Genomic DNA, 20,866 nt, shown 5'->3' with positions numbered 1-20,866 from the left:
CCAGCCCAGAAATGTGGCGTTATGTACCCATTCCAAGGGCCGAGGGCCGTTACCCCCCCCCCCCCCCCCCCGGTGTTGCCCATGGAACGGGTACATAAGGCCATTAGCACCCCGGGTTACCAAAGCGGCAACCCGGGGTGTTAAAAAAAAAGGATTTTCCTTCTACATCGGGATGCCAGGCGTGTCCTGTTGTAGGAAGGAAAATCCTTTACCAACATGGCCACCATGGAAAGGGAAGGGGTGCTCCGTACGGAGCCCCCCTTCCCTTTCCATGGTGCCCGTGGGAAGCTGATATGAAGGTGTGGCTGTGGCAGCTAGGCCCGTCGCAGCCGAAATAAGGCAAGTGGGGGGTTAATAAAGAACAAATTAAAACGGGAATGGAGGGTCGGGGGAAGATGGCGGCAGGGGAGCTGGCCGTCAGACAGCTTGGAAAGTGGGCTTATGCCGGCAGTTCAAGCCCGTGTTCCTAGCCACTGGATTGACTGCCCCTCCCCCGCCCAGGGTGCTAATGACTATTATTCTCATTATCTAGTTGTATTCTAAGTATCATGCAGCCTCTGCCTTTGTATTTTCTTTTCCAAATGTTTTGGAACTCCCTTAGCAGAATGTGCTTTGAATAAAAAGTTTACATAGGAGACATGATAGCGGAAACCTAATTTCTGGGAGCTGCCCAAATGGAAAAAGAAGCTGAGGGGGGTGGGTCCCATTAACCAATGGGACAGGAGTATACTGGTACATAAGGAGCCATACAAAGGCGTTGGGAAGCGAGGTGCGCCAGTAACCAGCCGGGAGTAGATGGTGGATTAGCAGTCAGGGGATTCCAGAACCCGTCCAGCATGAAGGGGTGTCGATGTGAAACGAGGTTAGCCTTGAACTAGGCCAGAGGGTAGTGGGGATGGGTAGCGAGGAAGGAAAGAACACGTGCAAGATGGATGGAACAGGGGGATGAGAGGGGAGCTCAACACCAGCCCGTAGGTGAGAGAGGGCTAGAATGCCCTGGCACCTGCCCAGGTGGACGGGACAAAGGAAGGCTGCTGGGTACATCACAAAAACCACAAAAAACCTCAAAAACAAGAAATGTTCCAATCGGTTATCCCTGGATTAGGGAGGCTGGCACCATTTTAGCACGCGTCCTGGCATGGGGCAAGGAAAAGAAGTCAAGTGAACAAGCAAAGTCTTATTCCCTTCCATGCACCCTTTGCCAGGACACCCAGGCGAGGGCACCCTGGCCTCATGAGTCAAATATTCGATGAGGCCGATCACATGGGCACCGGGGAGCAATGGGACGGGATTAAACGATAAATCGTGGGTTGAGGGCGGGCCACTGTTGGGCATCTTGATGCATTGGGGCATCATGCAGATAGAATGACCGTGGCCCTATCATTCTGGCAATGATGTGGAGTGCACAAGGGCGGGGGGTCATATCAGCCTTATTTTACTAGGGGCCCTTTTCTGGGACCCTATCCAGATGCATTGGTGCTGGGATTGCGGGCAAGGCTGGGAGTGTATTGGGCATCCAGCTGCATTTGGGACCAGGAAGTTGGAATGGCTTTGGCCCCATCACTCTGGCAGTGATGTTGAGTGCACAAGGGCTGGGGGTCATAATGCCATTATTTTACTAGGGGCCCTTTTTCTGGGACCTCGCCCAGATAATCACATAGAAGCTGGGGACCAAGTCCGACACTGCAGCCTATAACATACTATGAGGGAAGCCTGGAAGCCTGTTGTGCACCCAGATGCATGGGAGGCCAGGAAGTTGGGATGAACTGGCCCCTACATTCTGGTGTTTCATGCTCTTTTCCCTCACTGTATAGTTCTTTTTCAGAAACATCCCAATGGGTATGCAAGAACTCAGTGAGAAACAGGAATTGGAACATAGTATCCGGGTCCTCCCCACAGCGACAAACATTCTGTGAAATGTGTTTCCTTTAGTTTCAACATCAGGTTCTTTGTTCTATCAGCACCTAAGAGAAGTGTACTCCACACCAAGGCCCACCCATCCAAGTACTGTGCACATACAACCACATAAGAGCCGCAGTGCCTGCAGTGCACTGGCTGCCCGTTCAAGCACTCAGCGCCTCCAGAGCCTGAGGCATCATATACAAAGGTGCCATCATGTATTCTCTCCCCAACCTGCCAGACACCATTCTCCAGGGCAGCAGAAAAACAAAATAGAAAGAACCAGGAAATAAAAGGCCATCTTCTTCAAGGAGCGCCTTTTTCGCACCCCATAGCATTCACGCCCCACCCTCATGCAATTCAGAAAATAAATCAAGGCCATCCTCTTCAAGCAGTGCCTTCGCTGCACCCCATGGCATTCATGTCTCACCCTCATGCAGCCATCCTTTTCAAGGAACACATTTTGTTGCACCCCATAAATGAATCCCCACTGAAGCCTGCAACCCAGTATCCCTCGTGATAACTAACCTTTAGAGCCCACCAATATATCCTCTACTACACCCTCAGACAGGACTGGTACATGTTGCCCATGAATTGTTTTCTGCTGCCCTAAATGGCATGTCGTTAAGGTACCGTCTGCAAGGAACTGGTTGCTACTTACCGCCTGTGTGTAGCCTAGAACTACCTGCTTTGCTATATGCCAATAGCTACCAGGAGCCTTTTCTGACTCCCCAGACCAACTGTCTTAATACAAACATACCCATGTGACACTAGGCGCATTAGGACATATACATGGAATACATTTAAGGCATGAGGGATACACAACTATAGTTGCCATCTCCTGTGGAAGTTATAGTTGGGCATATAGTTCCTAGCGCCTTGTTTTTCCGCAGGTACCTCTGCTTACAGGATGATGCCCAGTACCCAGTAGCTGCCTGTTAGCTCCAGTTCGTAAAATCATTATTTTGATCGCTGCCATGTTCTAAAGAATGTTCCTCCATATAGCCATTTACCCATGTGGCATTAACCCCTGTTCTGGGGTCTCTGGGTGCTTCCTAAATCTAGGCTACTCACAATAAATTAGAATGAATGAAATAAGAATGTCTACCATGGGATGGGTCTTCTCAGGGTGCACCTTTCAGGTAGCTCTGGTCTGCCAGGAAGGAGAACGTATTGGAGGTCTATGGATGACGTCAGGTGGATATAACTCACTGAGAGACTTTTTTGTGCATTTTGTGAACTGGTATTTGCGAGAGCAGCACATCCATGCAAGGAGACAAGCCATGCAGGCCAAGAGCCTGACTACAAGTTTGCCAGAAGTGTTAAAGCATCCAGATGTTTTACCACAATAACAAATTACGAGTTTCCACATCGAGAAACATCCACTACCCTGCTTTTTACTGCCACACAAAGCATTACTACATGCATTAATGACTACCACAAGACAGCATGACTGCATGCAGTAATTATAGCACACAAAAGAATTACTGCAGGCAATAATTACTGCCACACAAAAGCATGACTGCATGCAGTAATTACTACCACACAAAAGCATTACTGCATCCAGTCATTACTGCCACACAACAGAATTACGGCCGGCATTAATTACTGCCACACAAAGGGATTACGGCATGCAAATCATTTCTGCATGCAGCAACAAGCCTTACAGCAAGCAGCAATGCATGCCACACAAAAGCAGTACTGCATGAAGTAATTAATGACACAAAAGCGCTACTGCAGGCAGCAACAAGCATTACTGCATGCAGTAATTACAGCCACACAAAAGCATTTCTGCATGCAGCTACAAGCATTACTGCAAGCAGCAATTCATGCCACACAAAAGCAGTACTGCATGCAGCAATTACTACCACACAAAAGCATTACTGCATGCAGTAATTACAGCCACACAAAAGCAGTACTGCATGAAGTAATTAATGACACAAAAGCGCTACTGCAGGCAGCTACAAGCATTACTGCATGCAGTAATTACAGCCACACAAAAGCAGTACTGCATGAAGTAATTGTGATTTTTGTTTTTGTATTTGATTGTTTTGGCTGAAAATGTCAACCTGTCGACAATCAAAAATCAAAAAAGGAGATTTTTTTACTATTACAATTCACAGGTTACATTAACATCACTAAACCAATTCTATTAATCAAGCATTCGGCATCCCAAGACATTTCCTAGTTACACATGTCTACTGACTCCTAAGTAGCCGTTGGTTTCATCTCTGAATACAGCAAAACATTCAGCACTTCTAAAATCACCGAAACATGTTGCCCATTACAAATCGCATTCTACAATTCATCGACGGTTAACAATCTAAAATCTACTAAATATCTATACAAAAATAATCTCCTTTGGCATACGAGCTTTGGACAGAGTGCTAAAACATGCCTCAATGTTTCCAGCTCATTTCTGTTTCACAAAATCTACTTGATTTCTCTTCGTCCGTCCAATTTAAATGATAACCCACCACAGCGAGCACCTGTCTGCTGCTGGGCCCTTTCTGCTCCGAACGCTGCCTCACTCCTATTTGGTACTTTGACTGTCAGGCAAGGATTCTTTCACCCAGGCGCGCCCTGCCTTCTTGCATTCCTCCAATTGGACTGATTTTGTGTAATCCCGGCAAATTCTCATCTAGGCGTCCTACAGCATTGCACCTTTCTGCATGGCATGTTCTGGTGGACCTGATCGGTGGAGCGCTCATAATCCTGTACCCTCTTCGCCTTCTCTGCCTGTCCCTCCTCTCCTGTCTGTCCATTCCCTTTATCCCCCTGCCCTTTCCTCATTCATGTCAAAGCTCTTAAACTCTCTGAAATGCCATCAGGCCTAGTACGACAGGTACTACCTGTTTTCTGTTCTTGTCTGTTCCTTCCCTTCTCCTCCCCTCCCCTCTTGCCTCATTCATGCCATAGCTCTTACACTCTCTCAATTGCCATCAGGCCTAGTACGACAGGTACTACCTGTTTTCTGTTCTTGTCTGTTCCTTCCCTTCTCCTCCCCTCCCCTCTTGCCTCATTCATGCCATAGCTCTTACACTCTCTCAATTGCCATCAGGCCTAGTACGACAGGTACTACCTGTTTTCTGTTCTTGTTTGTTCCTTCCCTTCTCCTCCCCTCCCCTCTTGCCTCATTCATGCCATAGCTCTTACACTCTCTGAAATGCCATCAGGACTAGTACGACAGGTACTACCTGTTTTCTGTTCTTGTCGGTTCCTTCCCTTCTCCTCCCCTCCCCTCTTGCCTCATTCATGCCATAGCTCTTACACTCTCTCAATTGCCATCAGGCCTAGTACGACAGGTACTACCTGTTTTCTGTTCTTGTTTGTTCCTTCCCTTCTCCTCCCCTCCACTCTTGCCTCATTCATGTCATAGCTCTTACACTCTCTGAAATGCCATCAGGACTAGTACGACAGGTACTACCTGTTTTCTGTTCTTGTCGGTTCCTTCCCTTCTCCTCCCCTCCCCTCTTGCCTCATTCATGCCATAGCTCTTACACTCTCTAAAATGCAATCAGGCCTAGTACGACAGGTACTACCTGTTTTCTTTTCTTGTCTGTTCCTTCCCTTCTCCTCCCCTCCCCTCTTGCCTCATTCATAGCATAGCTCTTACACGCTCTGAAATGCCATAAGGCCTAGTACAACAATCCTGTTCTATGTTCTTGCGTCCACTGACTATATGTCCTCTATAGTATTCTATGTTTATACCTTAACACGTATAGCACTTGCACATTCTAAGAGAGTCAAGGCCTGGTAAGAATTGTTTCTCTGCATTTTCCCTTGATCCCTCCCTTCCCTTGAGACGCTCCGAAACACTTTTTTTCTGTATATAGGCACTTTATAAATGACCAATAAATAAATAAATACATTCCCTCGTCAGCCACAGACAGCCTATGGTATTTATAGCAGGGAATCCTATGTAGGTATATAGGAATTTGGTTAAATGATTTAATTGCTAAGTATCCAGTTTTAATCAATTTCTACTGGTTACATTCTTCCCAAGTCCTTCTCCAGTCATAATACCATAGTTTCATTTTCACCCAATCTGGATTTGCCATTAACAATTCTACGTCAATATCGGCAGCTATCATCATTCCCAAGCAATCTTTCTTCCAGGATTCCAAGGACTTATCAGTTTGTTCTCCTAGCATCTGAGCAATGAATGGCAATAGGGTATCTTCAGATAAACAATGCCAAGTTGTGCCACATAGCCATAATCCTCCATCACAATAAGTCCAGTTCAAAGCGAGCAATCCGGATAAGTAAGCTTTGAGGGGAGGATAATACCCTCTTCCAGTATAATCTCTCCCAGTCGGGCCTCTGCTCACCCAACGTTGGCTCGGCCCCACAGACAACCATAGGCACTACTCATTGCTTGTGGAATGTAATAGCGGGCAAGCAGGAGAATTTCCCATATTTTGTATGTGCAGTTGTAGCTTGCGCCGATGCCTCCACCTTGTGCCTTATATCGACTTTGTAAGGGCTTCATAAATGTTCATAAATGTTGGCATTCACATTCAATCCCAAGTATCAATATTCGGTGATAACCTCAAGAGGTGGTTTATACATGAACCATCTCACAGTGGGTTTCTTGAGCACTTTATTTTGAGTCAGTATTAGAATATTAGATTTTTCCATGTTGATGACTTAGGAATTTTCCAAACCATATCTTTTTAGGTCCATTAGTTTCCTCTGGAGCCCTATCAGTGTTTTGTCAAGTAGAACTAAGTCATCAGCATATAACAGCCATGAATTAGGGGAGTTCCCCAATTTTGATGGTACGAGTTGTCTTATTCGAGAACGCCCCTATGCCTGTTATAAATAAGTTAATAGTGCTGGGGCCAAAATACAGCCCTGTTTTAGGCCTTGATGAGTAGGGATTGGCTTAGATAATGGGCCCTCTTGGTTCAATTTCACCTGTATAGTGGTGTCGGAGTACAGCTGCCTAATCAAGCCTAGAATATACTTCGGGCACTGCGCCTCTCTCATCTTTTCTCCATAGTAGCTCCCTTGGGTTTGAATCGAATGGCAACTTAAAGTCGATGAATGCCAGATATACTGGCTGGCCCAACTGACTTGTTTTTTTATTGAGGATAATATTAGCAAGTTTACCGCCGTCTCCATTTCTGGAACAAAGCCTGATTGACATATATCAAAGTAGAGTTTCTTTTTTAGTCAGTTTCATCAGACATTTCAGTATTAATCATGCACAAACTTTCCCCGGGGCGTTCAAGACAGCTATTGGGCAATATTATTTGGGGCTCTCTCTGTCTCCCTTTTTAAAAATTGGTATGAACACTGATTTCTTCAAAGTTAGAGGTATTTGTTTCGGGTTCATTACCTGCCTATAAATTGCAAGCAGTATTGGAGCCCACAGTTCTGAATGAGATTTTAGCATTATATTAGTCAAACCATCTGGTCCTGGGGCTCTTGATGTACTCAACCTTCTCTTCCACTGGGATATCTTCCTGATCAAATATCCTAGCATCAGTGTTATCCCAATAAATCTGAGGGTCAGGTATACCCAGTCCAGCAAACAGTTTAGAGAAATAAACCACCCAAACCTCTTCTTGTATTGGGTTCATCATCAAGGGTAGGTGCAAATCATTGCTCCCAATTTCTAAAAGTGACCGGATTTGAGCACTATTTTAGAGGCTATAACTTGGAGCACAGCTTCTCTGTCACAGTGAAACAATTTTGCTTTATGCATTCTGGTCCAGTTTTTGTCAGAGTGCCTTTAAATTTGTAATCCCTGTGGGCCAATGCTCTTAGCTATTTCCTGCACTGAATTTTGTTTCTCTTTCACATCCAAATCAAAAACATGTTCATGTTTAAGTATTTGACGGACACCTCCCTGCTTTTTGTTCAATAAATAGACTAAGGACAGCCACATAGTTAACTTCCTCCCTGGCGTTGCCCCTTTGAGACCCAATCTCTAGGCACATCTTCAGACTTCCCAACCTTGCTTCTGTCCTTTTAAAGCTATTTCTTCCCCCTGCAATCTCTAATTTGTGGTGATAGTATTCTCGCCGGGAGGGAATCGCAGGTGGTTCCCAAGTTAGTACGAGAATGTCGTGATCACTGCTCTGTGGGGTTAGCACCTGAAATTCAATCATAGCGGTGGGAAAGGCATTTCTCGATACAAATATCTAATCTATTGTAGTAACATGGGATAATCGTCTCCATGTTGGAAGTGGAGGAATATCCATTTTTAATGCTGTGTTTAGCATTATGAACCCTCTATTCTCCATTGGATTTAGCCACCCAGATGCTCTAGGAGTTAGCAAATTATCTTTGGTATGTATACATTTAATATTCAAATCCCCTTCAATAAATACTATACTAATATCCCCATCATTCACACATAGATCCAACATTGCTTCCACCGCCTGTATAAAGCTATCATCAGTAATTGCTAAAGGATTCCAATAGACATTTTAGATTGCATAGTGCTCTATCGGGTAGCCCTTTATCTTGGAGGATAGAAGCTTTGTTAATTGGTTAAATGGATTAGGGGTAGCCCATGGTTTTAATGTTAGCCCTATACTGAGTTTGCAGGCCATCAACAGACCTGCTGATGGCCTCCCCTTTAAAGCTTTAATAACCAAATCCAGCAAACAGCATGTCCCTCCCATACCGGTGGATCAAGGAGCCATGTTTCCTGCAATAGAACATAATGAAACAATAGTAGGGGTTTTTTTGTATCAATACATGCTAGAATCCCTGTGTATTCCAGGAGGCAATCTTCAGCTCCCTGCCGTTATTATTCAGTGGGCATTAATTTTGTAGGTTCTTTCTATTCCCCATTAAGGCACCATGACCAATCTGAATCTGATTCCTCGTCTGTCTTTTGAAGGTCCAGAAACTCAACTTCCCTCACCATCTTGCCTTGGTCCCCTTGGCAGGACATTGTTAAAGGCAAGAAGGTGGGCAGTTTCCTCACCTTTAGCGGTGGTATACGATGTGAATCTGTTAGCCTTGAATTGTATTGTGGACTATCTTTATCAAGCCTGAAGCCTAGATGCCTGAAGCCTAGATGTGTAAACTGTTCTTTTGCCCACACAAGGTTTCCCTAACCAATTGCGAGGGGATCACCGGTCTCACTTTATACAGCATTCGATAATCAAGGAATTCAACCTGGTCAATGTCACTAGACTGGATGGCCCTTAAACCAGGAATGCTCCCCATTAATCTTAAAATATTAGTTCTGTTTGGGATTGGATCTTCTCTTTGGCTTTCCTTCATATTCAAATATAAATAGTGGTTTTCATTAATTTTAGACCGATGGGTCTGACCTGGCCCTTTCATTTTCTTTGAGGGAACTGAGTCCTATCTTCTTTCCTTTCCTTTTAGTCATACAAATCTCTCAAGCCTTCGCTCGCGGAGTCTCTTCTTTCACCACTGTCTGTGTTTTTCCTCCTATGGGTTTCGAGGCCTCTATGGTCCTCATATCCTTCATTCTGCAAATCATCTGCATGATCCCCCAAGGTACGAAGCCTTCTTTCTTCTAGCGAACAAAACCTTTCTATCTGGTTCTCAGTTTCCTTGTTAGATCTCCCCAAGTCACACGTTGCTTGCTGGAATTCCACAGCAGGTTCGCTCTGGGTACAACTGCTAAGATTTTGATTGGCTAGCTCACTAGTTATTGAGTAAGTTGAAAGGTTTGCTACATCCTCCTCTAGGGATGAGATCTCAACTAACTTACTTTGGCTCTCACTAGCCTCCAGGTCAATGACCATCCCCTCCATCACGGTTTTTAACGACTTCTGCTTTTTTTGTTGTCGTCTAGCTTGTTTGCTAGTTTTCCTTTTCTTTTTAGAGACTTCCTGAGTGTGAAGAGGGGTAGTGAATGCTCCTAGGAACTTTCCCGAGCCATAGATCAATGATTTAATTTACAAGGGTTAGTTTTTTTATTTCCTTTTGCTCAAGCCTTGTGTTGGCTTTTTTTGTTTTCAAATAAGTTTTTATTAGCAATTTTAACAGGGCTACATGAACTCAAAGCCTTCCCCCCATTGCCCAACTCGTGGCCCCCTCCCTTCGCTCCCACCCCTGATCCAAGAACACACCTTGCTCGTGTGCGTGGTTTGTAGTCCGGGCTTAACTGCTATATGTAATTGTTGACCTACTCCCCTGGGCCAACCACCCAGTAGGACCGACTGTATCAGGCCTTCACAAATCAGACTCATCTTGCGGCTGAATTATTCCAAGGAGTTCCATGGCCTTGGGGCACCAGGCTCGGCGAGCTCCCGCTTTTAGGTATGACAGTAAATTGGACCAATTGGAAATGAACTGCAAATGTTTGCCTTGGATAGAGTAGATGAGTCATTCCGTGGCTACTAATGAGCAGATTTTAGCTATCCATTTATGTTGTTGTGGGGGTTCTTTCGATTTCCATTTTTGAGCCAAGACCAATGCTGGCGACATCATCATCAGCACGTATAGCTTACGGTCTGCCGTCGTTGCGAAGGTTTCCAGGACCCCATTTAGACCTACTAAGTCCAGGCCTCTGTTCCGCCCATCCCTGATCCCCAGAACTTGGGTAACCGCCCGCTGTACTTGTTCCCAGAACAGGTCCATTTTTGGACATTCCCACCAGATATGAGCCCAGGAGCCCACTTCCCCGCACTCCCTCCAACATAGCAGTGAAGTATTGAGGAATATTTCATTTAGCCTGACTGGGGTTAGGTCCACTGGTGCATCCGTTTCAGCCACATGTCTTGAATTTGGATCGATCTTGTAATTTTGGGGATCTGTGCCCACAACTTTTCCCAGACCGGTTCCCCTATCTCCGTCCACGTGTCCTCTTCCCATTTCTTCATATAGTTTCTGCTCGACAGGACTTCTCCCTGCTTGATATGTTTATAAATGGAAGCCAAAAGCCCCTTATCCCCCGGGTCTGTGTCTAGGTACTTTTCGAAAGGGGTGAGAGGACAGTACCCCGCCTGCTTGATCAATGGATGAGAAAGCCAGTGCCTCATCTGGAGATAGGAAAACCGCTGCCTCTCCCCTATACCAAAGTCCTTTTTACACTGCTCAAATCGTTTGACAAATCGTCTCGTACCATCCGGCAAACCCCTTGATGCCAGGGATTAAAAGCCAAAGCTTGAGTGTAAACTGGGGTGAACTGCGGGTTGCCAAGCAGGGGCGTGTAGGGGGAGGGGTAGGAGGTGATGTGCGCCCTTTTTACAGCTTGGACCCATGCATCTTCCGTTGTCGTGGTTATTACGCTGCAGTACATTTGGTTAGTTCGGTCCGGCCTCAGTAACCACAGTATCCACTCTAGGTTCCCTCCCACCACCGCTCTGTCCATCGGCCTCCATACTTTCCCCCTATCGTCCCATTGCCAATCCCTGATGACTTGGTTTTGAGCCTCCAGGTAATATACCCTGCATTGGTTTTTTGAGCCCCTTTTGGTTTGTAAGTATTTTGCCATGCCATGATCCTGTTATTCATAGCTGTTAGTGTTACTTTCAATAACTGAGCTGAAGGAGGGACACCGGCAGACGGGGAGCATAGATTCAAACCATGGGTAGTTGGAGCCTCATAATTTTTTTGCTCCCACCGGGAGGTTTTAGAGGTCCCAGAGACTCAGCCTTTCTCGCTAGAGTGAACCTGGGCTTCCGTAAAAAGGGAAGGCTGCGCTTGCCCTCCAATCACCTCCTACCAAGGGCCTATGGCACTTATCCGAAATACTATGCCCCCACTGTTTCTTATCCCGCAATCAGCTTGCTCCATATGTCTAACTTCCTCAACCAGAGCTGAATCCGGTATTTCATCAAAATGTATGAAAAGAACCTGCGGTTCACCCACCATCCCTAACTGGTGAGCCGGGGTGTGTGGAGAAGGACGTGCGTCTTTCGTTCTTTAGAGAACATGTTTTCTTTCATCCCCCGCCTTAAGCCAGTAACCTCTAACATTCCAAGTCAGGGATTTAGACTGACACTCTGAGATCCCTGGCTTTAATTGTGAAAGTATCTGCTTCCTGATACCCTGCCCCCTTACCACGGAAGCAATCCCCTTGACCTCCCCTCTAACGCCCTATGGCTGTCTTTGTGGCATTGTTGATTTTAAAGTATACACATACGACATGGTCAGGGGGTGTCAAAATGTAGCTCAGCTTATGCGTTTGGTTACCGGTAACAAGAAACATAACTTCTTAACAATATCATATTAATAAAGACACATAACTTTATAAAAGGGTTCAAGTGTTCTCGGAACTTGGGCCCCACCCCAGCACCTCCGTTCAATCCAGTTATACAAACTAATATTCTACAATAGCGCTACTTCCCCGCTGCTCGCTGAACCGCTGAATAGCAGCACAGCCCTCGTGGTTTCACTCGCGGGTACACGCAGGTGGCTGATTATGTACGTTAGGCCCAGGGGGGAGCAAAAGGTCCACATAAAATGTCCCAAAATGAAGTGAATCTCACTGGATTCGAACAGTCGCACAGTAGAACCGCACTCGTGGTTACACTCAGGAGTGCGGCCATGAAGTAATTACTAACACACAAAAGCATCACTGCATGCAAAAATGAACGCCACACAAAAGCATTACTTCATGCAGCAACAAGCATTACTGCCTGCAGAAATTACTGCAGGCAATAATTAACTAGTGTGGCTTTATGGAGTCCGCATGGAGTGTCTATGGGACTCACAATGGGGACCCTTAAAGTGACTGCATGCTTACTACATGTGGTAATGGTATTACCGTCGGGTGGTATTTCCTCCAGAAATATTGCCAAACTTGTAATAAGGCGATACGACAGCATTACATTAACAATCCCTTGGAATTTTAGGACCACACCAATGTGAATATTTATTGTCTTTGGTTCACATATTTCTTTTTCTTATGCGTTTTGCAATATGTATTGTGCATTCTGCAGGTGTGCTGCTGACAGTGTAGATGTTAGCGTTCTTTAATGGTTCGAGGATATTGAGTGCCCTCCGGAAGCCGGGTCTACTTTCTTATCATTGCTCTCATTGCTGTCTTAGTGCTCAGGGGAAATGAATCTTCTGCAGAACACGAGGTTCAGAACGAGGACTATGCACAGAATGGCAACCAAGTATCTGGACAACTCAGTGAGACGGAGAGCATCTTGAACCAAACCAGAGCTGCTCTGAGGGATGCAGAGGAAAGGTTACAGAACTGGACAGCAGCACTTGCAGGTAACCTAGTGGGCCACAGAGGAAACCATCCATGGCATTGCTGTCAGCCTGGGGGAAAGGAGACAGCAAGGTTTACACTTTCAAGTGATGAATGTCAAGAGGGTTTACATAGCACACCCTTGAGGGAATGCCCAGAATGTGTCATGCTCTAAGAGTTTTAATGAACAGTGGGAGAACCACACTGCTATTTGCACTATATGTTCTATATGTTGCCTACCTAAACATGAAATACAAGGGCAACAGAAATCATGTCAGCTCATCAGTAACATCTTGTAGGTCGGGTTTCAAAGAGTACATTCAAGATGTGTGTTGAGATGTTTGCCCACATGGCAAGAGTTTCATCATAAGAATGGCACAAGGCCTTAAGATTTAGCTGCCACACAATGTCAATAGAAAACTGTCAACACATATAAAGTGTCTTCCGAAAGAAACTGTTTTATTTTAGAGAGGACCAGAGCATACTGAACTTCTTTTTGTCCAGCAACTTATGGGTCTACATGTTTCTACTGCTTTTTGGAAATTCATCAGCATTTTTAACCGGAAGAGAAATCCGGAGCTACGGATCAGCTTTCCTGGAGACAGAACTTTACTTAAGAGTAAGAATGGCGTCACAGGGGTTCACGCCAAATGTGTGGCCCTCAGAGCCACGTCGCAGCCTCCTCTGGCTTTTTGTTTGTTTGGCCATGGCCCTCATTACAAGTTTGCCAGTCCAGAAACAACAGTGCTGGTAAACTTACCGGCACTGTTGTTTCTGGACCGGCAAACTATGAATCTGTGTGCGGGTTGCCATCCCACCTGCCAGGACTGCCCTGGCGGGTGGAACGACACCCGCCCGCAGACTTTCACTGAAACACTGGCACCCTTATTAACGGTGCCAGTGTTTTAGTGGTCCCCACTCCCATAGAGTCCTATGGTACTCTATGGGAATGGGGAACAACATAGTTACTGGCGCTTGACTTTCCGGCAGCTGGGGTGTTAATACTCTGGTCTTACCGGCAAGCCAGCTGCTGGTAACTATTTACGGGTCCGGCTGCAGCCTGCTGGATTTACCGGCACGGCTACCGCCGGACTCGTAATGAGAGCCATATCTTGTAGCGGTCTCTGGTACGCAGTCTTTGAGTAGGAAGTCTCACATTGGCGTGATGAGTCACTCTCTGTCAAACTCACTATTCATTGTCAGACTATCAGACTGTCAGGTTTTATTAACTTTAAAAAAATGATAAGGCCTTGACCAATATTTGTCAGCACCGTTGATGCCAACTTTCAGCCTCTCTTGTATTTCTGGTCTAACACCTCCAGTAAAAGACTTTGATTTTCTTGGAGTTCTCCGGAATTCTAGAAGATGAGCAGGTGAATTTTTCATCCCTCTTAATAAATAGGGTGGGGTGCCGCTTCAGAACACCCCGACACCTGGCATCAGTAGACAGAACAGACTCACAACTGTAATGATGACACAGTGACGGATTGCATTTGGCGAGGGTGTAGGGCATCTGGCATTTTTTATTTATTTTTAATGAATACAGTGATGCAGGAAATTCCATCGATCAGATTTCCCTTTCATGGGCTCCATGCCAAAAGCATAGTGTGCACCTGTGTCCTGCTGCAGCAGTATCCTGATTTGCATCCTTACAAAGGAGCGTGGGAGCCCCTCTACTGAGAACGAACATGGGTCAAATACCCTGTTCTATGGAATTTCTTACACTCCGGAGGGTCTACAACCACGTTTTAGCTCACTGCATCCTACACAGAGGAGAAATACCCATTTGCATATCAGTCTTTGTCCCACCAGTCCAGCACCAAAATGCTCGGCAAATCTCCTCTGAAGGGCAGGGTATGCATTTAAGATATGCACCCCTGTTCTAAAACCCTATAATTATGGGCTTACCACCTGGTGGCAGAATGATCTTTAAATATAAGCCATACCCGAGTTAGGGTATGGTGCATGGTATTCTCATAATTATTACAGCCACATCCAATTTGATATCACAATGTGTCAGCTCTTCTGAATCAGCTCAGCTCTGGAAGATGTTGTGTATTCTGCCCAGACAGGATGGGCCTGCCAACTGACTGGACAGGAACCTGCATAGCCATGCCTCTTATTTGATCTCTTTACGATGGTATGTAACAGCCTGCGCCAGAGATACCCACCCACAGGGCGGCTACCCTGTGCCCAGGTATCCAAGGAGCAAACCCATTCACAGAGAACAGCCTTACTCCAGGTGCTGCATTTCCAAAGCCCTTTCATCCTGTTGAGAAGAAAAGTGGGTGCGGTTAGAGTAGTCAGTAGAGCTCTGTACCATGGAAAAAGACTTCCACCGTTTTGTTTCTTTCTGCCTCTCACTCTCCTCCTTGTCCCCTCCACTTCACCTAGAGCAATGCACTTTCGGTGCTATGGCAGAAGGGCAAATTCCACTTCTTTCAGGAACAGGGACATTATACCACTAAGGCAAGCTAGCTTTAGTCCAATCACCTGTGGACATTTACCTTTAAAGAAATGGGTCTCCCACCACTTCTTTGATTCACTCTGGAACAACACCTGAGAAGGATTCACTGAACCTCTTTTGGGAGAGTTGTACTTTCCAAAGCCCTCAACCACTGAGGTGAAGAAGGAGCAGTCCAAAGCAGAGGAGAGCTCTGCCCATCACCCACTCCCAGGGTATATTTGGGTGACATTTGTTGTGGACCAGGACCTGCCATTCTGCACCAGAATCTCCCAGGAATGGGAGACCGGACCTAAAAGGACTCGCCCTATCCTTGAGCCCCTGAATTGGGTCTCACAGCATCTGAAGCAACAGACCTTCTAAGGATCACCGCTCTGCCACCTTGAAACCAGTTGGACGGCCATAGAAACACATTCAAAACCATTGACACAGAGGAATCCTGCCAGAGCTACATTCTGACACTCCTCTGTACCTTCAAACAATTGTTTGCATAAAGAGCCTGCTCAATGCTGCATCATGCCCTTGCTGAGGGTCTCTCGCCGACCCTTTCCGGTTGTTAGAATCTGACTTGACTCTGCCCGACATTGAAGAGATCCTGGTGAGTGCCCCGACCTGCATCACCGAAGCCACCATTGAGCCGCACTCAGCTACTATATTTGAACCTGCTCGACGCCCGCTTGAGGCTTGGACCCACACAACCCAACATACCCAGTACTGAGCTTGGTCTGCTTGCATCAACGTTCAAAGTTGGGTTCAACCCTGTCAATCCACCAAGAACTGAAAAATGGTACTATTGACTATTAAATGCCCCCTTGGTATAGCTCTGGGTCCTAGAGACTAGTGAGATCACTAATTCACTTTTTGCATCCAAGAATCATATCCTTTTTAAAGAACATTCTGGATATTACTTGCCTTACACCCCTAATTAATTATTCACAGTGCTGCATTGTGCTATCTTTGCTTATTCTCTGTTCTTTCCTCAGGGGTGGGTTTTATGTAGTGTTTTCCTATTTTGTAATGTTTGCAGGTGGTGTGCTTTATTAAAGTATATTTATTTTCATGTAGAACCTTGATTGGACATTCCCTTTATTTTGGACTGTTAGGCTTTGCTGTTTGGGTCGTTACTCATTCACATTAACACCCTTTTTGAGTGTATAGCCTTCTTTGGGCCAAGTTACCACAAAAGGCAAGTAGGTATGTCTCTTAACTGTGCCTGTTTTACCTTTATGATTGTGTTGGCTCTTGGTTTGTAGCAGGGTGAGGGCTAAGTTGGGTATTTCTTCCCCTACTTATCCTTACACTCCTGCAGACCAGAATCCAGTCTCTGTAGTGAAGTCTAGTGGCAATCCAGCAATAAAAGAACAATACTTCTGAAAGCAGCATAGGTTATTTATTTTGGGATGTTCAAACAAAAGGACCAAAGAAAGTGAAAAAAAACAAAAGTCTTTAAAGACGTCACCAGAAAGCGAACGGCAAACAGCCTTGCTCTGGTCTGTATAGGAAGTTCTCAGCCCTTCCCAAGACACTCAGTATTTCTGTTAGAGTGCGCTCTCGCCTCTAGTCTCTTTTGTACAAAGCGAGAAAACTGCTCCCCTCCTCCCAGCTGTGTCCGGCATGTATAAGTCCAACATCTCTCCATGGATCAACATGGCCCAGAATATGCACTGGGTAGGGGCTTTGTATTTTCTTTCGACTGCCCTGGGGTTTGGGCCACTGACCACCACCCCCTTTAAGGGTGATGGCATCAACACCACCAGCCCCCACTCTCGATCCCCAACCCCATGCGCATTTGTGAGTGGCTCTGAACTATAAACTCTCCACTTCATCTCATATTCCCTCCCTTCTTCTTCTGCACCTCCTCAACAGCTAGACACATGCTCATTTCTACACCTCTCCCAGGTGCACCCCTGCTGGAAAAAGAGTGCACAACTCCTCCTCTCCTGAGTCTTTAGGCATGAACCTCCCCTCACCTCCAACCTCTTCCTTTCTCTGATGTTCACTCCTCTCCATTAAGAACTTCTGCCACTGCTTCCTCCTTTACCCCTTCCTCCATCCTTATCCACAATACACCCCCCCTCCTTCCCTCTGGAAATGTTCTTTGCTTTCTCCAGCGATCGATTCCCCTCTGCCTCTTTTCAACCTCCTCTCCTCCTTTTCTCTACTCTTCTCTCTGCCCCGTCCAACTCTCCCTCCACGGTTCCACTCCTCTCGCCAACCGCCTATTCAAAATTACTCAGTTCTCCAACACACGTGAAGTTCTCTCATACACCATCTCTGAACACCCAAGCAGCTAGCCTTACTGTCAGGTTTTATATAAGTGCCTTATCCCTCCCCTGACTTAGGCATTGTTTAGGTGCCTGTATCCTTATGTCTTTATAACGTAACTTTAGGGATTGCCTTTAAATAACAGTTTCTCTGTCTCGGGTAAGCTTAAGTATGGGCCATTATCAGTGTGGAGTCTCATCCTGAGATGATAAATAATACTTCTGTTAACAAGGTGTCCTTCCTCCGACATACCCTCAAGCAGTCAGCCACCCTTGAAAACACACATAATGGCTGAGAGAGGCACAAAGACATCTGGCTGGGAGCATTTGGTTCAACCAGCTGCTTCTACAAACTGAAAAAAAGAAATGTCTCACTTCATTTCTGCATTCATCATGTTTTTATACAATGGCAAGATTACACAATCATTTTGTAATAATATAAAACCTATATTTTGATAGGCTTTGATTGGCTAATTTACTTAAAGGTCAAACATCACTTGTTTTCTTTTGGACATAAACACTTCCTGAAACACATGATCATTTGCTGTCACCATGACCTCATTAATGCTAATGAGCATGACTGGTTGTTTTTCCACATCTTCGGGATCACAAGACATGCTTTTGCAACTTTAAAACTGGAAAAAGCAGTTATGATGCATTTGCTTCAGACTTCTTAGCACATTCTGTCCAAAACAATGATTAGATTATTGGCTAATTCCCGTGCCTTATCTTTTCTGACAGTATGCCAATTTCATTGGCAAAACAGCACAGTGAAAATCATATATTCTGCTATTTAAACTGCTGAGTCACTGCAGCTTGGTTTCTGTCCAGGGCCCAGCCCTTTCCATGCTGCACACAGCACTGTATTGTCTGTGCTTGCAACACTTCTGAGTTAAGGCCTGCAGCTTATTTGTAATTCATGATGTGGCATTCATTTTGAAAGGAATTGATCCCTTTGCTATGTTTCTGATATGTTGTCCTAATGTTTATTGAAAGTGAGTAATATTTCTTATGTCAGGGAGCTATATTCTGTGCTATGTATGTTGTCCTAAATAAATATGTGCAGCGTCACCTATTTTCTAATGTACCTGCCTATAATAAAGGCAGCCAGGCTGCCTCAATGGACAATGTTTCTGGCTTTTGCAATGTTGTACAGGAGGGAGGAGTATAGGCTCTAAATGCCATGTTCACCTGTCTGTCACTAGAGGGAGAGAGAGTCTGCTCTTCTTCATTCCCCCCCTTTGGTCGATATATTCAACCACATACCTATTTTTTACCCTCCCCTGCATGCAATGTACCTATGCATCCCTATCTTAGTCACCCCTCTCAACCCAGTGCTCAAATATGGGAGGTTTTGTGAAAGGAATCAATAGTGTCTCCAATCATGTTATATTAGTCTAATCTATTGTATATGTATTCTTTTTTTCAAAGAAGTAGCATATTTGGCCCACTTTTATTGTTTGTGTGTATATATGTATCCCTAGAAAATAGCACCATTTACTTCCATCTTGTTCCCACCCATGTTATCCATTAATTGTTAATTAACATGCACAACAAGTGACCCTGTCACTACGAGAATCGGAGATATCGTTAGACGACATTTATGTATTCTTTCAGGGGATGCACCAGCCCAATTTCTACTGTCTTTCCTCTTTGTTCTTCTCTTGATAGTTCTTTAAAATATATATGTATACACATGATCTTCCTTCTCCACCCCACAAACTTTCCTTGTCACTGTCCCATTTGCCAGCTTCTTGAAGTAATTTCTTGGCCATCTTCTCGCTCAACTTCCGTTAGAACATCTTCCCTCAGGTTCTCTTTTCTTCTCCATATCGTGTCCAAAGATCTTTCATCTGATTTTTTGGCTGCTTTTCAGCAAGTTCAGGGGACCCTTAGTTTATATAGGAACCATGCTTCACAAGGTGTTGTCTTCGTTGAGAAAGATCATCAGTTGAGGGGACATTGCCATCACTGGGGACATAAGGATGGGGGAGTCCATAAAGAGGATTGTTTCTTCTTATATCTTTCAATTTAACAACAAATGGGCATCTGGCTGGGTCACCTAAGCCCTTTATATGACAGTTAGGGCCTTTCTCCCTACTCATAGGCTCGTGTGTAGAGGCCACTTGAAGTGCAGGTGTTTTCTGACCATTTGAAAAATAAAAAACTAGGTACATTTCTTGAAAAATACATGCATTTTATTATCAGCACTTCCTCCTAAAATCTAAACATTACTACTTCAATACTTCTATTTCTTTAAAATATTTCTACCTCCCAAAACACTTGATACTAAATGTCCTCTTCATTAATTTAATTGAATGGCTGCTTCTCCTCCCTCTTATGCATACATTAGTGTCACCTGTGTTTAACTTTGCTTATACCTGGGTGTGCCTGTAACGCGGGATCAAAAAGCACATACATATTTGTTTTATCCTCTGTTGCCCCACCCTTTCTATATGTTCACACCCCATTTTGTCCTTCTTGGTGCTGTGCTGAGCTCAAACCTCAACTCCAATCACTTATCTTAATTGAAAAAGGAAACATTTCTCCTCTATTCTTGCTAGAACTTATTGTAAATGGTTGTGTCATTCTTAACACTACTGGGGTTAAATTGTCACCCATCTTTATGATTAAAATAATAAAACACAAAACAAACAACAAAACAGAAACAACAATAAAAAATGGAACAATCTTCCACTGCTGTTTTTCTTTCTTCTTGGCGCATCCATGAGTAAGATGTCATTCACTTCCTGTAGAACCAAATCGAGGCTAAAGTCATGGTACATTAATAACCGAAAAGGTACTTCCCATTTAATATGTCTTCTCCTGTCTTTGCATGTAGGGCATTAGCCATGCCGCTGTATATTTCCTTAATGTGATAATGTTGGGTTCATCTCTGTTATTCTATGGCCAGGTAGAGCACAATCTCATCTTTTTAGAGTAGAAGCGATGGTGTACTTTTAGGGATTGCCTTTTTGGTATTGAACATGATAGCAGGCCTGCTTTTGGCTTTATTTATTCTGGTGAAAGAAATCATCTCTGTAACCTTCCCTTTGTAGTCCTTCTTCCAATGGCGTGGGTCTGTGGTTGCTC

At 44.9% G+C, this 20,866-nt stretch overlaps 1 protein-coding gene across 1 annotated transcript in view; it reads left to right on the top strand.

Annotated features, from left to right (window-relative positions):
• The window catches only part of LOC138511190 (killer cell lectin-like receptor subfamily B member 1B allele A), a 78,715-nt gene that overhangs the window by 13,213 nt on the left and 44,636 nt on the right, over positions 1-20,866 (top strand). Inside the window, exon 3 of the mRNA XM_069626701.1 lies at positions 12,895-13,068. Within this exon, the coding sequence (XP_069482802.1) occupies positions 12,895-13,068 (174 nt within the window). The remainder of the gene's footprint in view (positions 1-12,894; positions 13,069-20,866) is intronic.

This window comes from Ambystoma mexicanum, chromosome 6p (genome assembly GCF_040938575.1).
Source record: "Ambystoma mexicanum isolate Mex_15411 chromosome 6p, UKY_AmexF1_1, whole genome shotgun sequence".
Classification (NCBI taxonomy): domain Eukaryota; kingdom Metazoa; phylum Chordata; class Amphibia; order Caudata; family Ambystomatidae; genus Ambystoma; species Ambystoma mexicanum.
This window is presented reverse-complemented; position numbering and strand designations above follow the sequence as displayed.